The 18449-nt window shown below is 45.9% G+C and overlaps 1 protein-coding gene across 2 annotated transcripts in view; it reads left to right on the forward strand.

Moving 5' to 3' along the window:
* Positions 1-14469, forward strand: part of cers6 (ceramide synthase 6) — a 32506-nt gene extending 18037 nt beyond the window's left edge. The window contains exons 4-11 of one of the 2 annotated variants that reach the window (XM_056289498.1): positions 1433-1490; positions 3031-3081; positions 4628-4720; positions 7808-7936; positions 8279-8385; positions 12541-12697; positions 12966-12989; positions 13471-14469. In XM_056289498.1, the coding sequence (XP_056145473.1) occupies positions 1433-1490; positions 3031-3081; positions 4628-4720; positions 7808-7936; positions 8279-8385; positions 12541-12697; positions 12966-12989; positions 13471-13629 (778 nt within the window). In that variant the 3' untranslated portion in view covers positions 13630-14469. The remainder of the gene's footprint in view (positions 1-1432; positions 1491-3030; positions 3082-4627; positions 4721-7807; positions 7937-8278; positions 8386-12540; positions 12698-12965; positions 12990-13470) is intronic. The other variant, XM_056289499.1, reaches the window with a different exon arrangement.
* Positions 14470-18449: the final 3980 nt, after the last annotated feature.

Below are 18449 nucleotides of genomic sequence, written 5' to 3' on the forward strand. Positions count from 1 at the left end.
CTCACTGTCAGGTGAAAGGAAGTGGCTGGTGACTGCATGTATGGGAGGAGGCATGTGGTAGTCTGCAGCCCTCCTCGGACTGGCTAAGGGGGTGGAGCAGCAACTGGGACAGCTTGGAAAATAGGGTAATTGGCCGAGTACAATTGGGGAGTAAAAAAAGAAAGAAAAGAAATACGTCACTGGAACACTGCAGCTAAGTTCTGTTGTTTTCAACACGACAAGAAAAAACCGTTTAATCCAAAGCATCCAGAGTTTTCTAACAAGGTGGCATGATAGTTTGCCAGCCCCCCCCCCCCCCCCCCCCGGCCCAGTCGCCTCTTATTTTGGGCTGACTACACACGCAGCTCCCTGCTCAGCAAGGCTTTGGTCTCTCAAGTGTCCCGGCTCCATGATCACAGGAGAACCTTCCCCCCACCAGTCACCGTGCAGCTGTGGTCACAGGGTTACGTAGCAAGGACCCGGACAAGAGGGAGGGAGTGTCTCGTCTTTCACTCTGCGCCACGCCATTGTGGACTCGGTGGTGCCCCGTCGCCGAGTGGCTCGCTGTGGAATGCTTACATAGGGATCTCAGAGGCTGTTTGTGGCGTGGCATGTCTCTGACTGCGGGCCCGATGACGTGCGGTGTACTTTTTGTGCTCTGCGTCTGGATTATTCTTGGGGTTATGAGTTGCACGTTAAGTATCTACGCCGTGTTGGAAAATAACTTTAGTATTCCACGTAGGCCATGAGTTGATCTCTCCATATATCTAATCTAAATTGTGTAACTTTGTTTACGATATGGTTTGTCAGCCACTAATTGGCCGTCTTAAGTGATTAAAGAATTAGATTCTTTCCCTCAAACCCCTTTGGAATTCAAAAGTTGTTTACAGAACTTTGGCTGGATTCTGGCAAATAAGAACCCCCCCCCCCACACACACACACACAGAAAGTAACCAGAGAAAATCACAACCTGGGCGTCCAGGTAGTGTAGCGGTCTATTCCGTTGCATACCAACACGGGGATCGCTGGTTCGAGTCCCTGTGTTACCTCCGGCTTGGTCGGGCGTCCCCACAGACACAATTGGCCGTGTCTGCGGGTGGGAAGCCGGACGTGGGTATGTGTCCTGGTCACTGCACTAACGCCTCCTCTGGTCAGTCGGGGTGCCTGTTCGGGGGGGGGGGAACTGGGGGGAACAGCGTGATCCTCCTATGCACTACGTCCCCTGGTGAAACTCCTCACTGTCAGGTGAAAAGAAGCAGCTGGTGACTCCGCATGTATCAGAGGAGGAGGCATGTGGTAGTCTGCAGCCTCCCTGGATGGGCAGAGGGGGTGGAGCAGCGACCGGGACAGCTCGGAAGAGTGGGGTATTTGGCAAAGTACAATTGGGGAGAAGGGGGGGGGGATCACAACCTGATTTAACCATTGTGCTGAATGTGCTATTTTACTCTTACAGGTGGAGGTTTACATTCTACCTTTATATATTCACCTACGGTGTGCGTTTCCTTAAAAAGGTGAGTTTTGCATGAAGGAGAATTGTAATCTTCCCTCTGTTGTTTAGCATCCTGCATGGAAGCTAGTGGGATGTGGGACCATTTTCCTACATCACATGCTACAAAACCTTCCAAGCAGTTCTGCAACTTTGATCAAATACAAGTAAATGGAACGGCTTTGCGTGCAGGTTTGAAGGCAATGGTTCACGAGTAGGCTGATGCTCTTTCCGGGACCACAGTTATATCGTGGCCTTTATTGAAAGTTGGAGGGAGGGCTGATTAGCTTACCCCCCAGGAAAAGCTTTTAAAGATCCCAAACTGTCTTAAATCATGTAGCCGCTGGTGGAAAATAGGCGTTTTATGGGTTTTTCAACAAACTCGAGACAATGGGAGTTTGCAATGAAATTGTGTCGTAAAATTTCTCTGTCTCATAATGGGCCGCACAGAGGAAGAATTAGCTGACTAATCAACCGTCTGTCTCTGACACGCCAATCAATGAGCCATCCTCTATAATGGATCCATTCTTAGCATCATATTTTATCTAATTTTACTGTCCGAGGAAATTCATCATCATTGAGACGTCTGAAGCTCGCAATTGGCTGCCACTTAATCAGTGTTACCCCAGTTGATCATGAGGGGGAAGGAGCCAAAAATTCAATTGTTATTGCCTGGTACTGGACCCGTTTTATCTTTCCATGCCTCCCCACACTGACAACGTGTAATGCGCTGTGGCTATTGCCCTGCAGCGTCTCAAGTGAGTGGACAGTGAAACCGTTTTGGCGGGGGATTGTTTAACCTAATCACGATCAAGGGAGCAATAAGTGAGATAGGGTGGTGGGGGAAAATTTCTCCGCAAAACAAGTTGCATGACAAAGCACTTTGTGAAATGAGTTCACTCCCTGGCAATCCCTGCCGCAGGCCCGAGTCTCCCGGGGTGTTATTAATAGCAGCAGGTCTGAAGAATAGTGCAGGAGAGGCAAACCCAGTTGACTTCCCTAAGTCGCAGTCCTTCCTCAAGTCCCTTTACCAATTTTTCTCATCAGTGACTCAGAGCGTGATCTGAAAAATAAGATCTTGTAAATTTGCAGTGCTCGCCCACTTTCCACAAATCTTCTTCCGATGTGACACATCCTCAATTTATCCAACAACAACCGCTTCTTTTCATCAAGCGTCCGTTGGGGGAAACATTAAACTTTTTGCACGGTCACACTGATATCCATGTGATGGATCTGAAATAAGTTTGAAATATTGAATCACAGGCAATTGGCAGTATTCTACCTTGGGGATCGATATCGCTACAAGAATCTAAATTGGGCTTTTGGGGATCGCGTAACACCGCACCGATATTGCACTCACTGACAACTACCTTTTTCAGTTTTACTGAGCAAATGAATTAAGTCCACTCAGTGTGAACCTATCCAAGCTTTAAGCACTGCACCAGGCACAATTACACATATTTTATAGCCATTTTTATATTAGCCTGTTTTATTATGAGTATGATATATATTATTACATTTGATTAGAAGAACTGATTCTTAAACACTCTTGGTTTTCTCCACAGACTCCGTGGCTATGGAACACTAAAGAGTGCTGGTACAACTACCCTTACCAGGTAAGAGCTGACGTTAACATTTAAATCGGGGAGCAAACCCCCGACCCTCTAGCAGCGGTGGTTAGCATGGTCACTAGCGGGTCATGGGTTTGATTCTGGGCCTTGTATGTGCAGGGTGCAGTTTTCTCCTCATGCTTCCGTCAGTTTCCCGCCACAGTCTGATGACATACATACTAGACTCAAAAGCCTCCTACAGGCTGTGTGATGTGGGCCGTCTCAGATGAAAGGTGACTAAACGTGGCAATATCTTTGGTCGTGGCTCCAAAACGGTGGTCCTACGTCGCACTGTGAGACAGGTTCAAAGACGGCCGATATTACGGTCTTGCGACCAAAGATAACAAGGGACGAAAGTCTGACAGTGTCAGAAATGTAGGACGACCATCTCACAACGTGACTGCTGCTACGACCTGCGGCTACTAACCAACCAATAGAGATGCAGCACGAAATGACGCCGCCACAGTCTTTGCTGGTGCTAAACACAAACAAACACGCTATTAGCGTGTGTGACCCAAATGCCATGGATTCAACAAAACGAGCAACAAAACGAGCTGCGGCGACTATTGAAAGGACTGGATTCCTGCTTGGTGTCATGTTGCTGTACCAGCGGCGTAGGTTGATTACTCACACGTCTACACACATCACACTTGTTGTCGTACCCAAGTTTATTAGGTCCATATCACACAGCGTGGCCTGTAGTAAACTTACAGGACTGCTAAAATCACACAGCCCTTAAGGGCCATAAGTTACCCATCGGTACTGCATGGATGTTGCATAAGTGATTGTATGTGCGGGCTCTTTGATGGACTGGTTTCTTGTCCGGTGTGTCTCAATGCCTTCTGCCCAATAACTGCTGGGACAGGCCTGTACCCTGACCGCTCATGAGCTGGTTTGGATAAGAGAATGAATAACCAGTGGTTTGGTGTTCATTGTCATCTAAAATCAGCATAATTGGGCGGCACGGTGGTGCAGTGGTTAGCGCTATCGCCTCACAGCAAGAAGGTCCTGGTTCGAACCCCGGGGGGGTTGTCCAACCTTGGGGGTCATCCCAGGTCGTCCTCTGTGTGGAGTTTGCATGTTCTCCCCGTGTCTGCGGTGGGTTTTCTCCGGGTGCTCCGGTTTCCCCCCACCATCAGAAAGATATGCATGTTATGGTTAATACGCCTGTCTGTGCCCCTGACCGAGGCATGGCAAGACCAACTAGAGTTGGTCCCCGGGCGCTGCACGGCGGCGGCCCACTGGTTCTAGCTACACGGCTAGGATGGGTTACATGCAGAGTGTCATTTCCCCACGGGATCAATAAAGTATCTCAAAATCAAAAAAATAACGTCAGTTGTCCATCCATCCAACCGCTTATCCTGCTCTCAGGGTGGCGGGGATGCTGGAGCCTATCCCAGCAGTCACTGGGTGGCAGGCGGGGAGACACCCTGGACAGGCCGCCAGGCCATAACAGTATAACTAAGGCAAATTTTCTGGTTTTGCTAAAATAACCGAGGTTGCTTAAACATGTATTTATTTTGATTTCTTTTCATTTTGTGTGTTCTTACAGCCACTGACTGTGGACATCCACTATTATTACATTCTGGAGCTGTCCTTCTACCTGTCCCTCCTCTTCTCCCAATTCACAGACATCAGGAGGAAGGTAAGAGTCACGACGAGCCAAACCAGCACAGCTCTTCCTGTTTTCTGTAGAAGTTAAAAGGCATGTAGCAGAAACAGAGGGTGACGCTTCCCACTATGGACTGGAAACTTTAGAAAATTTGGTTCCGTTTGTGCTGCTCTCACTGGGAAGAAATCCTGATCTTTGTTTGACTGAGTTCATCCGTCCTTTTACTGTCTCCATTCCCGTTTCTTGTGTGCGCCTCCTTCGCCTGAAAATGAAATTGCAAAACACTTTGAAGAGGAAAAAGGGTTAGTATTTGCAGCCAATACTTAGAAATGGAATCGAGGGCGTCCGGGTGGCGTAGCGGTCTATTCCGTTGCCTACCAACACGGGGATCGCCGGTTTGAATCCCCGTGTTGCCTTCGGCTTGGTTGTGCGTCCCTACAGACACACTTAGCCGTGTCTGCGGGCAGGAAGCCGGATGTGGGTGTGTGTCCTGGTCGCTGCACTAGCGCCTCCTCTGGTCGGTCGGGGCGCCTGTTCGGGGGGGAGGGGGAACTGGGGGGAATAGCGTGATCCTCCCACGCGCTACGTCCCCCCGGTGAAACTCCTCACTGTCAGGTGAAAAGAAGCGGCTGGTGACTCCACATGTATGGGAGGAGGCATGTGGTAGTCTGCAGCCCTACCCAGATCGGCAGAGGGGGTGGAGCAGCGACCGGGACGGCTCAGAGAGCGGGGTGATTGGTGAGGTACAAGTTGGGGAGATAAAGGGGGGGGGGGCAGAATCGAGTTGCAGACTTCCTAAAACCCTGCCCAAACTTGTCCTGTGTGAAATACTGAACATGATATGTACACATGTGATGAGACTATAATACAAGTCATTAAATATAGTACAGGTTAGGCCTTGGAGCGCCAGTTGTCCAATATCCACATCTCTTACAGTACAAACCGTGATTATACTCTGAGGGCTTCTGCAGGGTTCACAACCTCCCTAGTCTGCCGTCCCTCTCTCATGCAGCGTTATGAGAAAACATACTAATTGAGGGTCAGGCAGACAGCTGTGCCCAGATGAAGCCTGGTTTTAATCCTCTGTGTTGAAAGAAATAATCCTTGTCCTGTGCATGTGCATCCCCCACCGTAAAGATAGTGAAAGATTATTCCAAGTGCACATCGCCTGCCACACACACACACACATGCATGAGGTATGCCACATGTCAGCGTTGTCCTTTTTATGCACATAGTAAGCAGTCACATATGACCTCGCAGTTCTACTGACCACTCAGAGCTGATGTCGGGTCATCCACTTTTTATCCAAGCGATGTCGTTACACCGGGACACTCAGGACCCGTGGTCTGAACATTACGAAAATAGGGAACGTGTGTAATGAGCAACAAGTCGTCCTGCCCATACGACCACATAGGTGGTTTGTCCTCTAATACGACCCACAGGAACGTTTCCTAAATTAGCGCCCCTACTGGCGGCAGGAGATATGCCACAGATACTTTTCGCCCCTGTGTAGTGTAGTTTTTTAAAACAACGTGAGAACAACAGAATATGTAGTCAGTGCATTTTTGTGTTGTTTTGCCGTCTAGTATAGTAACTAAGATTGCTATTGGCAGTGCGTTTACCTATGAAGGACGTTATAAGAGCTAACTTAACGTTAGCCAACAGTTATTAGAGCTAACTTAACGTTAGCCAACAGTTAGAAAGTCAGCTAGCATGCACATTATAACCGCTTTGTGACATTAAACTTTGCTTTTATTTATATTTCTTCTCGAGAGCTTATGGAAGGAGAAGCTTATTGTTACAGGGGAAGTAACATATTATAATTACGGAGGACGGCGAGGAAGCAGCTTAAAACGTAACTATAGGCCGTAATAAGCTGCTTGTACAAATGGCATATGGGGTCGTTTTTTGGTGGAGGACCGTCTCGTAATGGGGCACACTGTCGAAAGGGTTTGAAAGATCGCATGAAGCTCAAGCCTGACCAGTGCTTGTAAGAACCATGTCCAAGATTTTGTTTAAGTTCATACAAACTGTCATTGGGCAACAACCTGAATATTCTTCTCTCTTTCTTTTGACAATGGCTACACTCTGGTTTTGGTTCACTCCATATCAATTTGCATGCCTCCCACCCACTGTCGTCTTCCCCCTCTTCCCATCGCCAACTCTGTCGTGTCCACAGCGCACGTCACTCACTTGCACTCACAGCAAACCCTATGATGCCGTGCTGTTGAATTGTCTTCACCCTATCATCTCTTTGTTGACTGTAGGCATGCTGTCTGTTTTTGTTTCTCCTTTCAGTTTTTTCATGCACACCACCACACTGAAGAGGCCCTCTGCATCCCCTGCAAATTCCAGTATGTTCTCCCCTGCACACTGTTGCCTTGCCTTCATTCTGTATCTTGCAGCATTGCTCTTCCTTCTCCTCCTCCCGCTGTACTTGGGACAGCGGGCTGATTGTAGCCGCTGTCCTGATGACATCTTTCAACAGCTAAAAGAGGCTGGAAGACGGCTTTCCCCCCCATACCATTCATCCACCATCTCATTCACCTGGAGCCTTCGTCCAGACTGGTCCTTGGCTTTTCACACCAAGATTAGACGAGATTTTGATACATGTCATTTAGCTAAAGCCCTGTTAGTTTTCATCTGTATTTAACCACATTGATTATGCATTGATTACAGTGACTTTTTTTTCTTGACCAGTGGAGGTGTGAACATTTTGCTCACCTCCAGAGTTTGAATATTGCTATAATGCAATGACACCATGACAGTGTCAGATGAGGAGGTTGTACTCAAAATTCACAGTATATGATAACAACGCAATGAGTGTACTAGTTCAGTGTATTCAGTCGCTATGGCAGTGTTAGGTGGAGTCTTGATATATTGTTGTTCATTGCACTGTAAAACTGAAACTAGCTGGTGTGCATTGCTGCAGATACACAGAAGCTACATGCATCGCTATGCGTGAGCAGGTAGCGGTCACGTCTTCTGCATCTCACTTTGTCACATGTTGCCATGCTTAATCTTCTGCAGACATGCACTGCGCTGTCGGGTAACAAAGCGAGGCAGTTTTGACCGCAGTTCTCTGCAGCTGTTATATCACCTTGGCGACTGTGTCCCCAGGATTTTCTGATCATGTTCCTGCACCACCTGGCAACAATCTCCCTCATCACCTTTTCCTATGTGAACAACATGGCACGAGTGGGAACACTGGTCATGTGTCTACACGATGCGGCCGACGTGCTGATGGAGGTGAGGACGGACAGGCAGGAATGAATGAACTGAAGGACGGATGCACAGATGGATGGATGAATGAATACAAAGATCCTTTGGGTGTCTGGATGGGATGTTGAGAAGGGTTTTCATACCTCACTACCTCCGAATGCCAGCACATCAAACATTTCACGAAGATGTCGCGATACCTCTACAATACATTTTGAGTACATTACGCAGGATGTGATATATTTTTGATTGTACTTCCAACTTTGGATTTGGAATACAAAATTTGTCTAGCAATTGTTTTGCATTAACACAAAACATAATCAGCAGATGTTTACATATTTGAATTAATGTGTGATTTTCTTTTCTTTCCAGGCTGCTAAGATGGCCAATTATGCAAAGTGCCAGGCACTTTGCAATCTGTTGTTTGCCATGTTTGCAATTCTCTTCATAAGTTCCAGGCTGGGAGTCTATCCTGTCTGGTAAGTCTCATCATCTGTATGTGAACCACAGTTCGTCAATCTGATTGTAACAACCGGTCTGTGGAATTCTCTTGGTAGTAGCTTGTATCTGTGGTTTAAATAGGCATTCGAGTGGCGCAGTGGACTAATACGCTAGTCTCCTTGTGCTGTGGTGCAGGGCGAGTACCCCGGTGTTGCCTCAGGCTCGGCTGGGCACTGTGGGGAATATAATTGGCCGTGTTTCTTGTAAGTCACTTTGGAGAAAAGTGTCCACTAAATGAGGGGAAAATGCAGTCAGTGGGAGGTGTTTGTGAACTACAGTAACCTGTACACATCCGAACTGCCTTGCAAATGTTGTCAATCTGTCCCTGAAAATGCATGCCGAGATTTCAGTGCTGTAGTAATAGTTGTTTTTGTTTTCAATAAGCGTTTGTGTTTCAGGCACGTCTCTGTGAAGTTTGTTGCTAAGTAATAGTTACTATGGATATAGCAACTTTATCCTCCACAATAAAGCCAAGAACAAATGGAGCAAGTCATTGCTTATGCAGTATCATCAGCTGGTCCTCGACAGTGAGTCTGTGGACTTGAGCCTGACTGTTAAAAGGAAAAGCAGAACTCATTACTGGAGTCGTGTCGTTAGCTGTTGTTACTTTTATGGTTTTAAAACCTGCAGTTCACAAGCATTTTCCTCTTCCAACTTCCAAACATTTTAGTTCACTTAGAATCAGTGGTGGCTGGCCAGTACAGGGCTCTGGGGCGCCACCCCCTTCAAATATCAAGAGGTGAAAATCTACTTAAACATGTTAAATATACACTACCGTTCAAAAGTTTGGGATCACCCAAACAATTTTGTGTTTTCCATGAAAAGTCACACTTATTCACCACCATATGTTGTGAAATGAATAGAAAATAGAGTCAAGACATTGACAAGGTTAGAAATAATGATTTGTATTTGAAATAAGATTTTTTTTACATCAAACTTTGCTTTCGTCAAAGAATCCTCCATTTGCAGCAATTACAGCATTGCAGACCTTTGGCATTCTAGCTGTTAATTTGTTGAGGTAATCTGGAGAAATTGCACCCCACGCTTCCAGAAGCAGCTCCCACAAGTTGGATTGGTTGGATGGGCACTTCTTTGAGCAGATTGAGTTTCTGGAGCATCACATTTGTGGGGTCAATTAAACGCTCAAAATGGCCAGAAAAAGAGAACTTTCATCTGAAACTCGACAGTCTATTCTTGTTCTTAGAAATGAAGGCTATTCCATGCGAGAAATTGCTAAGAAATTGAAGATTTCCTACACCGGTGTGTACTACTCCCTTCAGAGGACAGCACAAACAGGCTCTAACCAGAGTAGAAAAAGAAGTGGGAGGCCGCGTTGCACAACTGAGCAAGAAGATAAGTACATTAGAGTCTCTAGTTTGAGAAACAGACGCCTCACAGGTCCCCAACTGGCATCTTCATTAAATAGTACCTGTTAGAGCCTGTTTGTGCTGTCCTCTGAAGGGAGTAGTACACACCGGTGTAGGAAATCTTCAATTTCTTAGCAATTTCTCGCATGGAATAGCCTTCATTTCTAAGAACAAGAATAGACTGTCGAGTTTCAGATGAAAGTTCTCTTTTTCTGGCCATTTTGAGCGTTTAATTGACCCCACAAATGTGATGCTCCAGAAACTCAATCTGCTCAAAGAAGTGCCCATCCAACCAATCCAACTTGTGGGAGCTGCTTCTGGAAGCGTGGGGTGCAATTTCTCCAGATTACCTCAACAAATTAACAGCTAGAATGCCAAAGGTCTGCAATGCTGTAATTGCTGCAAATGGAGGATTCTTTGACGAAAGCAAAGTTTGATGTAAAAAAAATCTTATTTCAAATACAAATCATTATTTCTAACCTTGTCAATGTCTTGACTCTATTTTCTATTCATTTCACAACATATGGTGGTGAATAAGTGTGACTTTTCATGGAAAACACGAAATTGTTTGGGTGATCCCAAACTTTTGAACGGTAGTGTAATTTAGTTGTATGATGCAAATAATGATGAAATAAAAGTGTTTTCAGTCTGTGAGCGCCTGTCAGCAGCCATTAAATATTGGTTCAAATGGTATCTGGTTGATTTCTGTCTGAATACATATACTTCCTGGGTGAGGGGCGCCGGCCAAACCATACTTTATGTAAGCCCTCAAACTTGTGGCGAGCAGGTGACCTGAGGCTGCTGTCTGATTGGTTTCTTCAGATTTTCCAGGAAGCGCAGTTCTGCGCCGCCCCAGACACTCCCACTTTTATTGGCAGTGAATTGGTATTGTTTTAATGTGTTTTGATCTAATGTGATTGGACAATTCTTCTGGCTGTCAATCATGTTCACACCCACCACCGCACCTCATCTCAACTGTCAATCATCCACTGTCTACCAACCCTGATAAAATCTGTAGGCTACATTGTCCTTCTTAATAGCTCTGTGACTGTGTGGACAGTAAAGCAGCTGTCAGGTGTGCTGCGCCAAGGTACATTGCGCCCCCCCCCCCAAAAAAAGTTTTTAGCACCAGCCGCCACTGCTTTGAATGGCTGTAGTTATAAGAAATTCAAAAAGTATTAGATAGTGAATTCCCAATCGCTAATTTATGAGCTCTGTGGTGGAGTAAGTCCAAATCACCCCTGAAGACATCCTTGATCACGTATACTAAACATCCCTGTCAAACTGTCAGTCCTTAACAAGTGATTCAGTTTTTCATGAAGCTAACGTCTATTGTCTTGGCTTGATGTACCATACAGACTTTATGAGCCAGGAAATGCTCCTTTAGATAACATTCAATTCAAAAACAGTCACTGATAAGCAGTGCTACATACGATAAGCAAGGAAAAGAGCATTACAGCGGCATTGCAGAAGTGAGTAGGCTTTCTCGGAAATTCAAATTTTAATGTGTACAGTATGTGCATTCGTTTTTTTTTCCCATACCGTTTTATTTTTAAACTGCAATACATAATCAGCCTTTACCACACCAGTAAGAAAGTTATTACTGTAAGTCTGTTACCATGGTGTCAGTATCTAGAGGATGATTCACAGGCCGCTACTTCTAGGGCTAAATTTAACCTACACTGAAATTGTGATTGTCCATCATAGGAAGCCTTACAGACATCTTTTATCTCGCAATCCATTCTGCCCCGTTAACTTTGTCCGCCAAAGATGTAGATGTAGAACAGCTCGTAGTGACATTTCAACCTGACTGCGCTGCCAAGTTAGCGAAAAATCTCTGCTCCCTGAGGGATTTTGCTTCTTCTCCTTAGATTTAAAGCAGTGGTCAGTGCGAAGATGTTAGGCAGCGTGTTACAGAGAGGATGAGGAGCCTGCTCATTTCTTTTCACTGGCTTCACTTCTGCCCACCTGTTCCTCACACAACATAAAGATGCACCAAGAACAGGGTCTTCCAACACTTTGGTGCACTCTGTTTACCGCTGGAACAAGTTCATTAATAGTCAGTGTGTTTACATGCACAGTTAAGTCGAGCTACGGTTACAGCTCCATTAGGCCGTGTAATTGGACTGCTGTCGTCCCAGTATACAAGAACCAGGAGAGAATCAATTTATTGACGGAAGCATGTCCGACCCCGTTATGGTACATAGTGATATGTCCCCTTTCAGCTGGTTGCTATCGGACCCTCTTCCAGTTGACCTATTGCATCACATACCAAACTAGTTGGCAAGCGGGTTCCATGTCGAGCGGTGAAAACATGGACAACTTTACAGCGCTGCACATTTCATATGGATATTCAGCTCCATCAGCTAACACAACATAAAGTTTGTCTCCTTGTCTGTCCAGAAATGTGTGGTTCTCGCTCAAGCACTCGCCATGTTGATACTGTTGATACTACGCTGTTCGACTTCCGGGTAAAAGACCGTCGTGGGAACTATGGCTGATGCGCAGAACGCCTAGGCCAGTTCAGGGCCGATTGAAGCATATACATGCCAGAGTCAATCCATCCCCAACCGCATCATCTAGGTGTGTTAGTCCGACTTGGAGAAATTCGATTTAGTACGTCTTCAGTCGGACTAACACGTTTGTATGCACTGTAAAAGTCCAATTTTAGTCAGACTAACACAATAAATTGACTTTTTCTAACATCATGTAAACGTACCGACTGTCTACCCTCACCACCGCCATCCTTCCCTGTTGCTGTGATAGGATTTTAAACACAACCTTGTTTGAGAGCTGGGAGATCGTGGGGCCCTACCCGTCCTGGTGGGTGTTCAACCTGCTGCTGATTCTCCTGCAGCTCCTGCACTCCTTCTGGTCCTACCTCATAGTGAAGACAGCCTGCCGAGCCATCTCCAAAGGAAAGGTGAGGCACATCCAGCACCCTTCCCCTAAGTCATCCCTCTGAGAAAAAAACAAAAACAAACACTCATTAGAAGTTCTGTTGTTGTGATGCTGTAATATGTCTTCCAGTAAATGTAACAGAAACCTCACTTGAGATAACTTTCAACTACAGTTAGTGTACTTCACGACCACAAAGACCAATGCTGTGTAATGTGTGCTACTACCATAGAGTCAGTAGCCACCTTTGACTTTCCCTTTCTGTTCTCTGGGCTAACCTGCTAAACGTCAAGGCGGGAAAGTGGAATCCTTTACATGTAAGTAGGAGGAACGGCTCAGTCGAATCAGCGTTTAGTTCATTTTCATCTCACAGGCATTCATGTAATCATCTGCATATGTCAGTACTCCTGTCAATCAACCCCAAAATTAATCCATTACGCTCTTCCGCTGCCATTATTTCATTGTCCTTTTTTTTCTGCTCCTTTTTCATTTTGTTAATTTGCAAAGACAGAGCTCCTCAAACCGTGTTCTTCTCCTTTGCTAAAATTCATAATTTGATGAGCACATAGAGATAATTGTCAAGATCCTATCCGGATGAATGTTGAAAGGGCATTGCTGTCTATGTAAAATGACTTAATTTTGATTTATATATATTCGATTCATCTGGTGTTTACAAAAATAATTTTTATTGTAGTTAGAGCTTATTGCTTGCAATTCACTGGTAGACAGCTTCGAGCATGAGATCTGCAGATGACAACGCTGGAAAAACAAGCCCTGACCATCCATCTGTCCCTGCAGGTGTCTAAAGACGATCGCAGTGACATCGAGTCCAGCTCGGATGAGGATGAGAGTCCCCCGCCCAATCAGAAGCACCATAACAATGCCACTAATGGGACCAACAAAAGTCACGGGACCAATGGCTACCTGACAGGAACCCCGTGTCCAGACGAACACTGACTAAACCCCATCAGATATGACAATACCGGAGCCAAGCTACAGCCATCATCCATGACTCAGAATGAGCGTGTATTTGCGTGTATGACGGAAACAGGAAACCTGTGCAGTACTGGAAGTTTTTCGATGGAGTTATGGGAAAGCAGGTTTGTCAGTTCGATTCTTTGCTCATGTTCTCTCGCAATTTATTCTCTTCATCTATTTGCATCACACTTCAGTCAATGAAATATCAAAGCACTCCTGTCGGTACGACCCATTCTCTGTTCAGCCAGTGAATGAACACATTCCACTTTATGGTGTAAGCATGCTATTTAAACATACAGTAGTCTGGCATACTGGGGGTGTCTTTCTTAAGTTAGCATCTTTTTGTATTATTTATTTTTTAGATACGTTCGCAGATTATGGTCAGATGTCATACCTACTTTCATGACAGTGTTAAAGATTGAACAATATAGCTGTGTTTCAGCTCACTCTGTCCACTGTATAATCATATGGTACATCACAATACTGAGCGCTGGCAAAATACCGAAGAACCGGATTTGCTTTTGATGCTTCACCCCCAAAGACATGCCAAAATTATGACCGAATTTGTTTTTACTCACAAATGAATTTGTAATGTGTGTACTTGACTCACATTGTGATGGAAAATGGCAAACTATTCTCCACTCATGAATTGTAAATGAGATGTCAACACCAGTATTATATGTGTGCATAAGATATGGCTAGATGCTGTATTTCCAATGAAGCTTTTTTGTTAAGTATTCTGGTACATTTCTGGTAAGAATTTCATTAAATGTTATTTGCCCTCTTAGGAGGCAGACATGAGGTGTTTGAATTATTCAATAAAAACCCATGAAGACCGCAAATAAGCCTGGGCCTGACCGATTAAGTTTAATCGGCAAGGGAACGCCATCCACATAATGAATTCTACTTTCTGAGGAAGTGGACTCTGAAAAATGTCATATGTACTGTAACTTTAGCAATAATTATTTGTGGTGAATATGTACCCCATTGATATTTAAGGAAAAATGCAAACTGCCACGACTCAGCTAATGCAGTATTTTTCATGGTTTGTATAGAAGTGATCTCGGCAGCAATTATTTAGCTCTCCTATTGGGTTTCTTTTGCTCTTTATGATGAGTCACCTAAGGAAACGGTGGTCCAGAAGAATGAAGTTCCCACATTGATAATTGGATGGCGAAAGGCGTAATAATTCCGAAATGAAAATGGCTTACTCTACAGGGCCTCCATAATTCCTCTTTCAGTAGATGTCTGTGAACACAATCCATCACTGGCATGGTCTTTTTCATGGAAACTGTGCTTGAAGTGGGGGGGGGGGGGAAATAATTGCCAGTATTTTTTACCTTTTTATTAGACAGTGGCAGTAGAGAAGCAGACAGGAAATGAGGGAGAGAGAAAGGTGCATGACATGCTACAAAGGTTGCCGGCTGGAATCGAAGCGGTGTTCTGTCGAGATGTGCTACTTAGCGGTTTTGCACATGGTTAGAAGAGGTTAAGGTTAGACTTTTTCCACATCAAAGAAGGTCCAACAAAGACTTTTTTTTCCAGAAGAAGATGTGTACATTTAATGTCTCCTCCCAGACGACGACTCTCTTTTTTCAAGTTTTATTGAAAAGTTTTAATGTACTGTGTTGTTGCTTGGTTTGGTAATGTGACTCTGAACTAAAAAAAAGGCTTGATAGACTTATCAAATGGGCTAGCAGGATTTCAGGGAGAAGCAAAGCCCAGCTTACTGACCTTTATAATAGGAAGGTGTTCAGAAAGGCTACTTCCCTTCTGGAGTGCCAAGGTCACCCCCTTCGGCCAGAGTTTGAGCTGTTCCCCTCATGTTGTCGGTTGAGGATGCCCTGTATTAGGACTAAGAGATACAAGGCTTCCTTTGTCCCCACTGCCATCCAGCTGTTAAATAGGAGATAGTATTCATCTGTTGTCTGCAGATCGCTTGTTTCCATGGTCTGTATATTTGAACTCCTTTGGTTCTCCTTGCCCACCATGTCCTGTTCTTTTTTTGTTGTCCATCAGTGGTGTGTCAATTCTGCCTTGGTGTGTGTATGTTTTGTTTTGTGTGAGTTTTATATATGTTGGCTGCAAACTATAGTTCTGCTGGGGGACTTCAACACTCACGTGGACAACGATGGAGAAACCTGGAGGGGTGTGATTGGGAGGAATGGCCTCCCCGATCTGAACCTGAGCGGTGCCTTGTTATTGGACTTCTGTGTGAGTCATGGATTGGCAATAACAAACACCATGTTTGAACATAAGGTAGTTCATAAGTGTACTTGGTACCAGAACAGCTTAAGCCGTAGATCGATGATAGACTTTGTGGTCATATCATCAGATCTGCGGCCATATGTTTTGGACACTCGGGTGAAGAGAGGAGCAGAGCTGTCAACTGATCATCACCTGGTGGTGAGTTGGATCAGATGGCGGGGAAGGCTGCCGGACAGACCTGGTAAACCCAAACGTGTAGTGAGGGTGAACTGGGAATGTCTGGCAGAGGCCCCTGTCCGTGAGGTCTTCAACTCCCACATCCGAAAGAAGTTCTCGTGCATCCCGAGGGAGGCTGGGGACATTGAGTCTGAGTGGGCCATGTTCAAAGCCTCTATTGTAGATGCAGCAGGCAGGAGCTGTGGTCAAAAGGTCATCGGTGCCTGCTGAGGCAGCAACCCAAGAACCCTCTGGTGGACACGGGTGGTGAAGGAAGCTGTCAGGCTGAAGAAGGAGGCCTTTTGGACTTGGTTGGCCCAGGGGTCCCCTGAAGCAGCAGACAGGTACCGGGAAGCCAGAAGGGCTGCTGCTTCGGCAGTCGCGAAAGCAAAAACTCAGGTGTGGGAGGAGTTTGGCGAGGCTATGGAGGAGGACTTTTGCTTGGCCTCAAGGAAGTTCTGGCAAACCATCCGGCGATTCAGGAAGGGGAAGCAGGGCTTGACTTAGGCTGTGTTCAACCGGTGAGGGGAACTGTTGACCCGGACTGGGGATGTTGTCGAGCGTTGAAAAGAACATTTTGAGGAGCTCCTGAACCTGACTAACACGTCCTCAGTGGAGGAGGTAGAGTCTGAAGACTCGGGGGAAGCCCCACCCATATCCCTGGCAGAGGTCTCTGAAGTAGTTAAAAAGCTTTTCGGTGGTAAGGCGCCGGGTGTGGATGAGATTCGCCTTGAGATGCTGAAGGCTCTGGACATTGTTGGGCTGTCTTGGTTTGGTTGACACGCCTCTTCAGTGTTGCGTGGAGGTCGGGGACAGTACCTGTGGAGTGGCAGACTGGGGTGGTGGTTCCCATATTCAAAAGGGGGGACTGGAGGGTGTGCTCCAATTATTGGGGCATGACATTGCTCAGCCTCCCTGGGAAATTCTACATTAGGGCAGCGTTTCCCAACCCAGTCCTCAAGGAACTCCTAGCCTGCAGATTTTCATTGTAACCCTGCATAGGTATCCCTGCTTGTACTTACTCAACCAATCATCTCACAGCACTTAAATCATGCAAGCAGAGCCCTGGAAAGAGAGCGTTACGTCAACTCCATAGACGTCAATGGGCCAATTATTTAACAGCAATGGCGGATCATGGGAGCCCCGGATAGTTCCAAACAGTGCGACCCGGGGCAATAGGATTTCTATGGCGAAGGTATGTTTCTCGCATTAATCAAAGGTTAATTTACAGGTAAGAAGCTACAGTTGACATTTTAATAATGACCATTTTACAAGCACGTTTGAATCAAATTAACGATGTAATTTAAAGCGGGACAGCTCCTCAATTCCTACACATGCGCATAGAATATGTGTCACATTGGAATATTTATATATAAATGTAAAAATCTGAAAATATTGGTTAGTAGTTACCAGAAATCGCGGCTAAGCAGTTCATTTAAATGACCCGCCAAGCTTCGTTTGGAACTATTCGGCGGCTACATGAACCACGAGACCCTCTCGCGTTCTGACCCCTCGTTGACGTAACTCTCTCTTTCTAGGGCTCTGCATGCAAGGTGCGCAACATCTGACATAATTCATTGCTGATTGGTTGAATAACTACAAACAGGTACCTATTCAGGATTGCAAAGAAATCTGCACAATAGGTGTTCCTTGAGGACTGGAGGTGAAAGGAGGCTCTGACCGATTGTTGAACATCAGATCCAGGAGGAACAATGCGGACTCCATCCTGGCCGTGGAACAATGGACCAACTCTTTACCCTTGTGGAAGTGCTGAGGGGGGCATGGGAGTCTGACCAGCCAGTCTACATGTGATTTGTGGACTTGGAGAAGGCTTATGACCGTGTACCCCGGGGCACCGGGGCAGTTGTTACAAGCCACCCGGTCCTTGTATAACCAAAGTGAGAGCTGTATCCGCATTCTTGGCACAAAGTCAAACACGTTTTCGGTGGGTGTCAGACTCCGCCAAGGTTGTCCCTCATCTCCGATTCTGTTTGTGACATTCATGGACAGGATCTTAAGGCGCAGCCAAGGTGAGGAGTGTGTCCGTTTTGGGAACCTCAGAATTGCATCCCTGCTCTTCGCAGATGATGTGGTTCTGTTGGCTTCATCAGAACGTGACCTCCAGCACGCACTGGGCGGTTTGCAGCTGAGTGTGAAATGGCCGGGATGAGAGTCAGCACCTCCAAGTCTGAGACCATGGTTCTCTACCGGAAAATGGTGGATTGCTCCCTCCGGGTTGGGGGTGAGTTGTTGCCTCAAGTGAAGGAGTTCAAGTATCGCGGGGTCTTGTTCACGAGTGAGGGTAGGATGGAGCGGGAGATTGACAGGCGGATTGGTCCAGCATCAGCAGTAATGCGGACGTTGTACCGGACCGT

This window comes from Lampris incognitus, chromosome 11 (genome assembly GCF_029633865.1).
Source record: "Lampris incognitus isolate fLamInc1 chromosome 11, fLamInc1.hap2, whole genome shotgun sequence".
Lineage (NCBI taxonomy): Eukaryota > Metazoa > Chordata > Actinopteri > Lampriformes > Lampridae > Lampris > Lampris incognitus.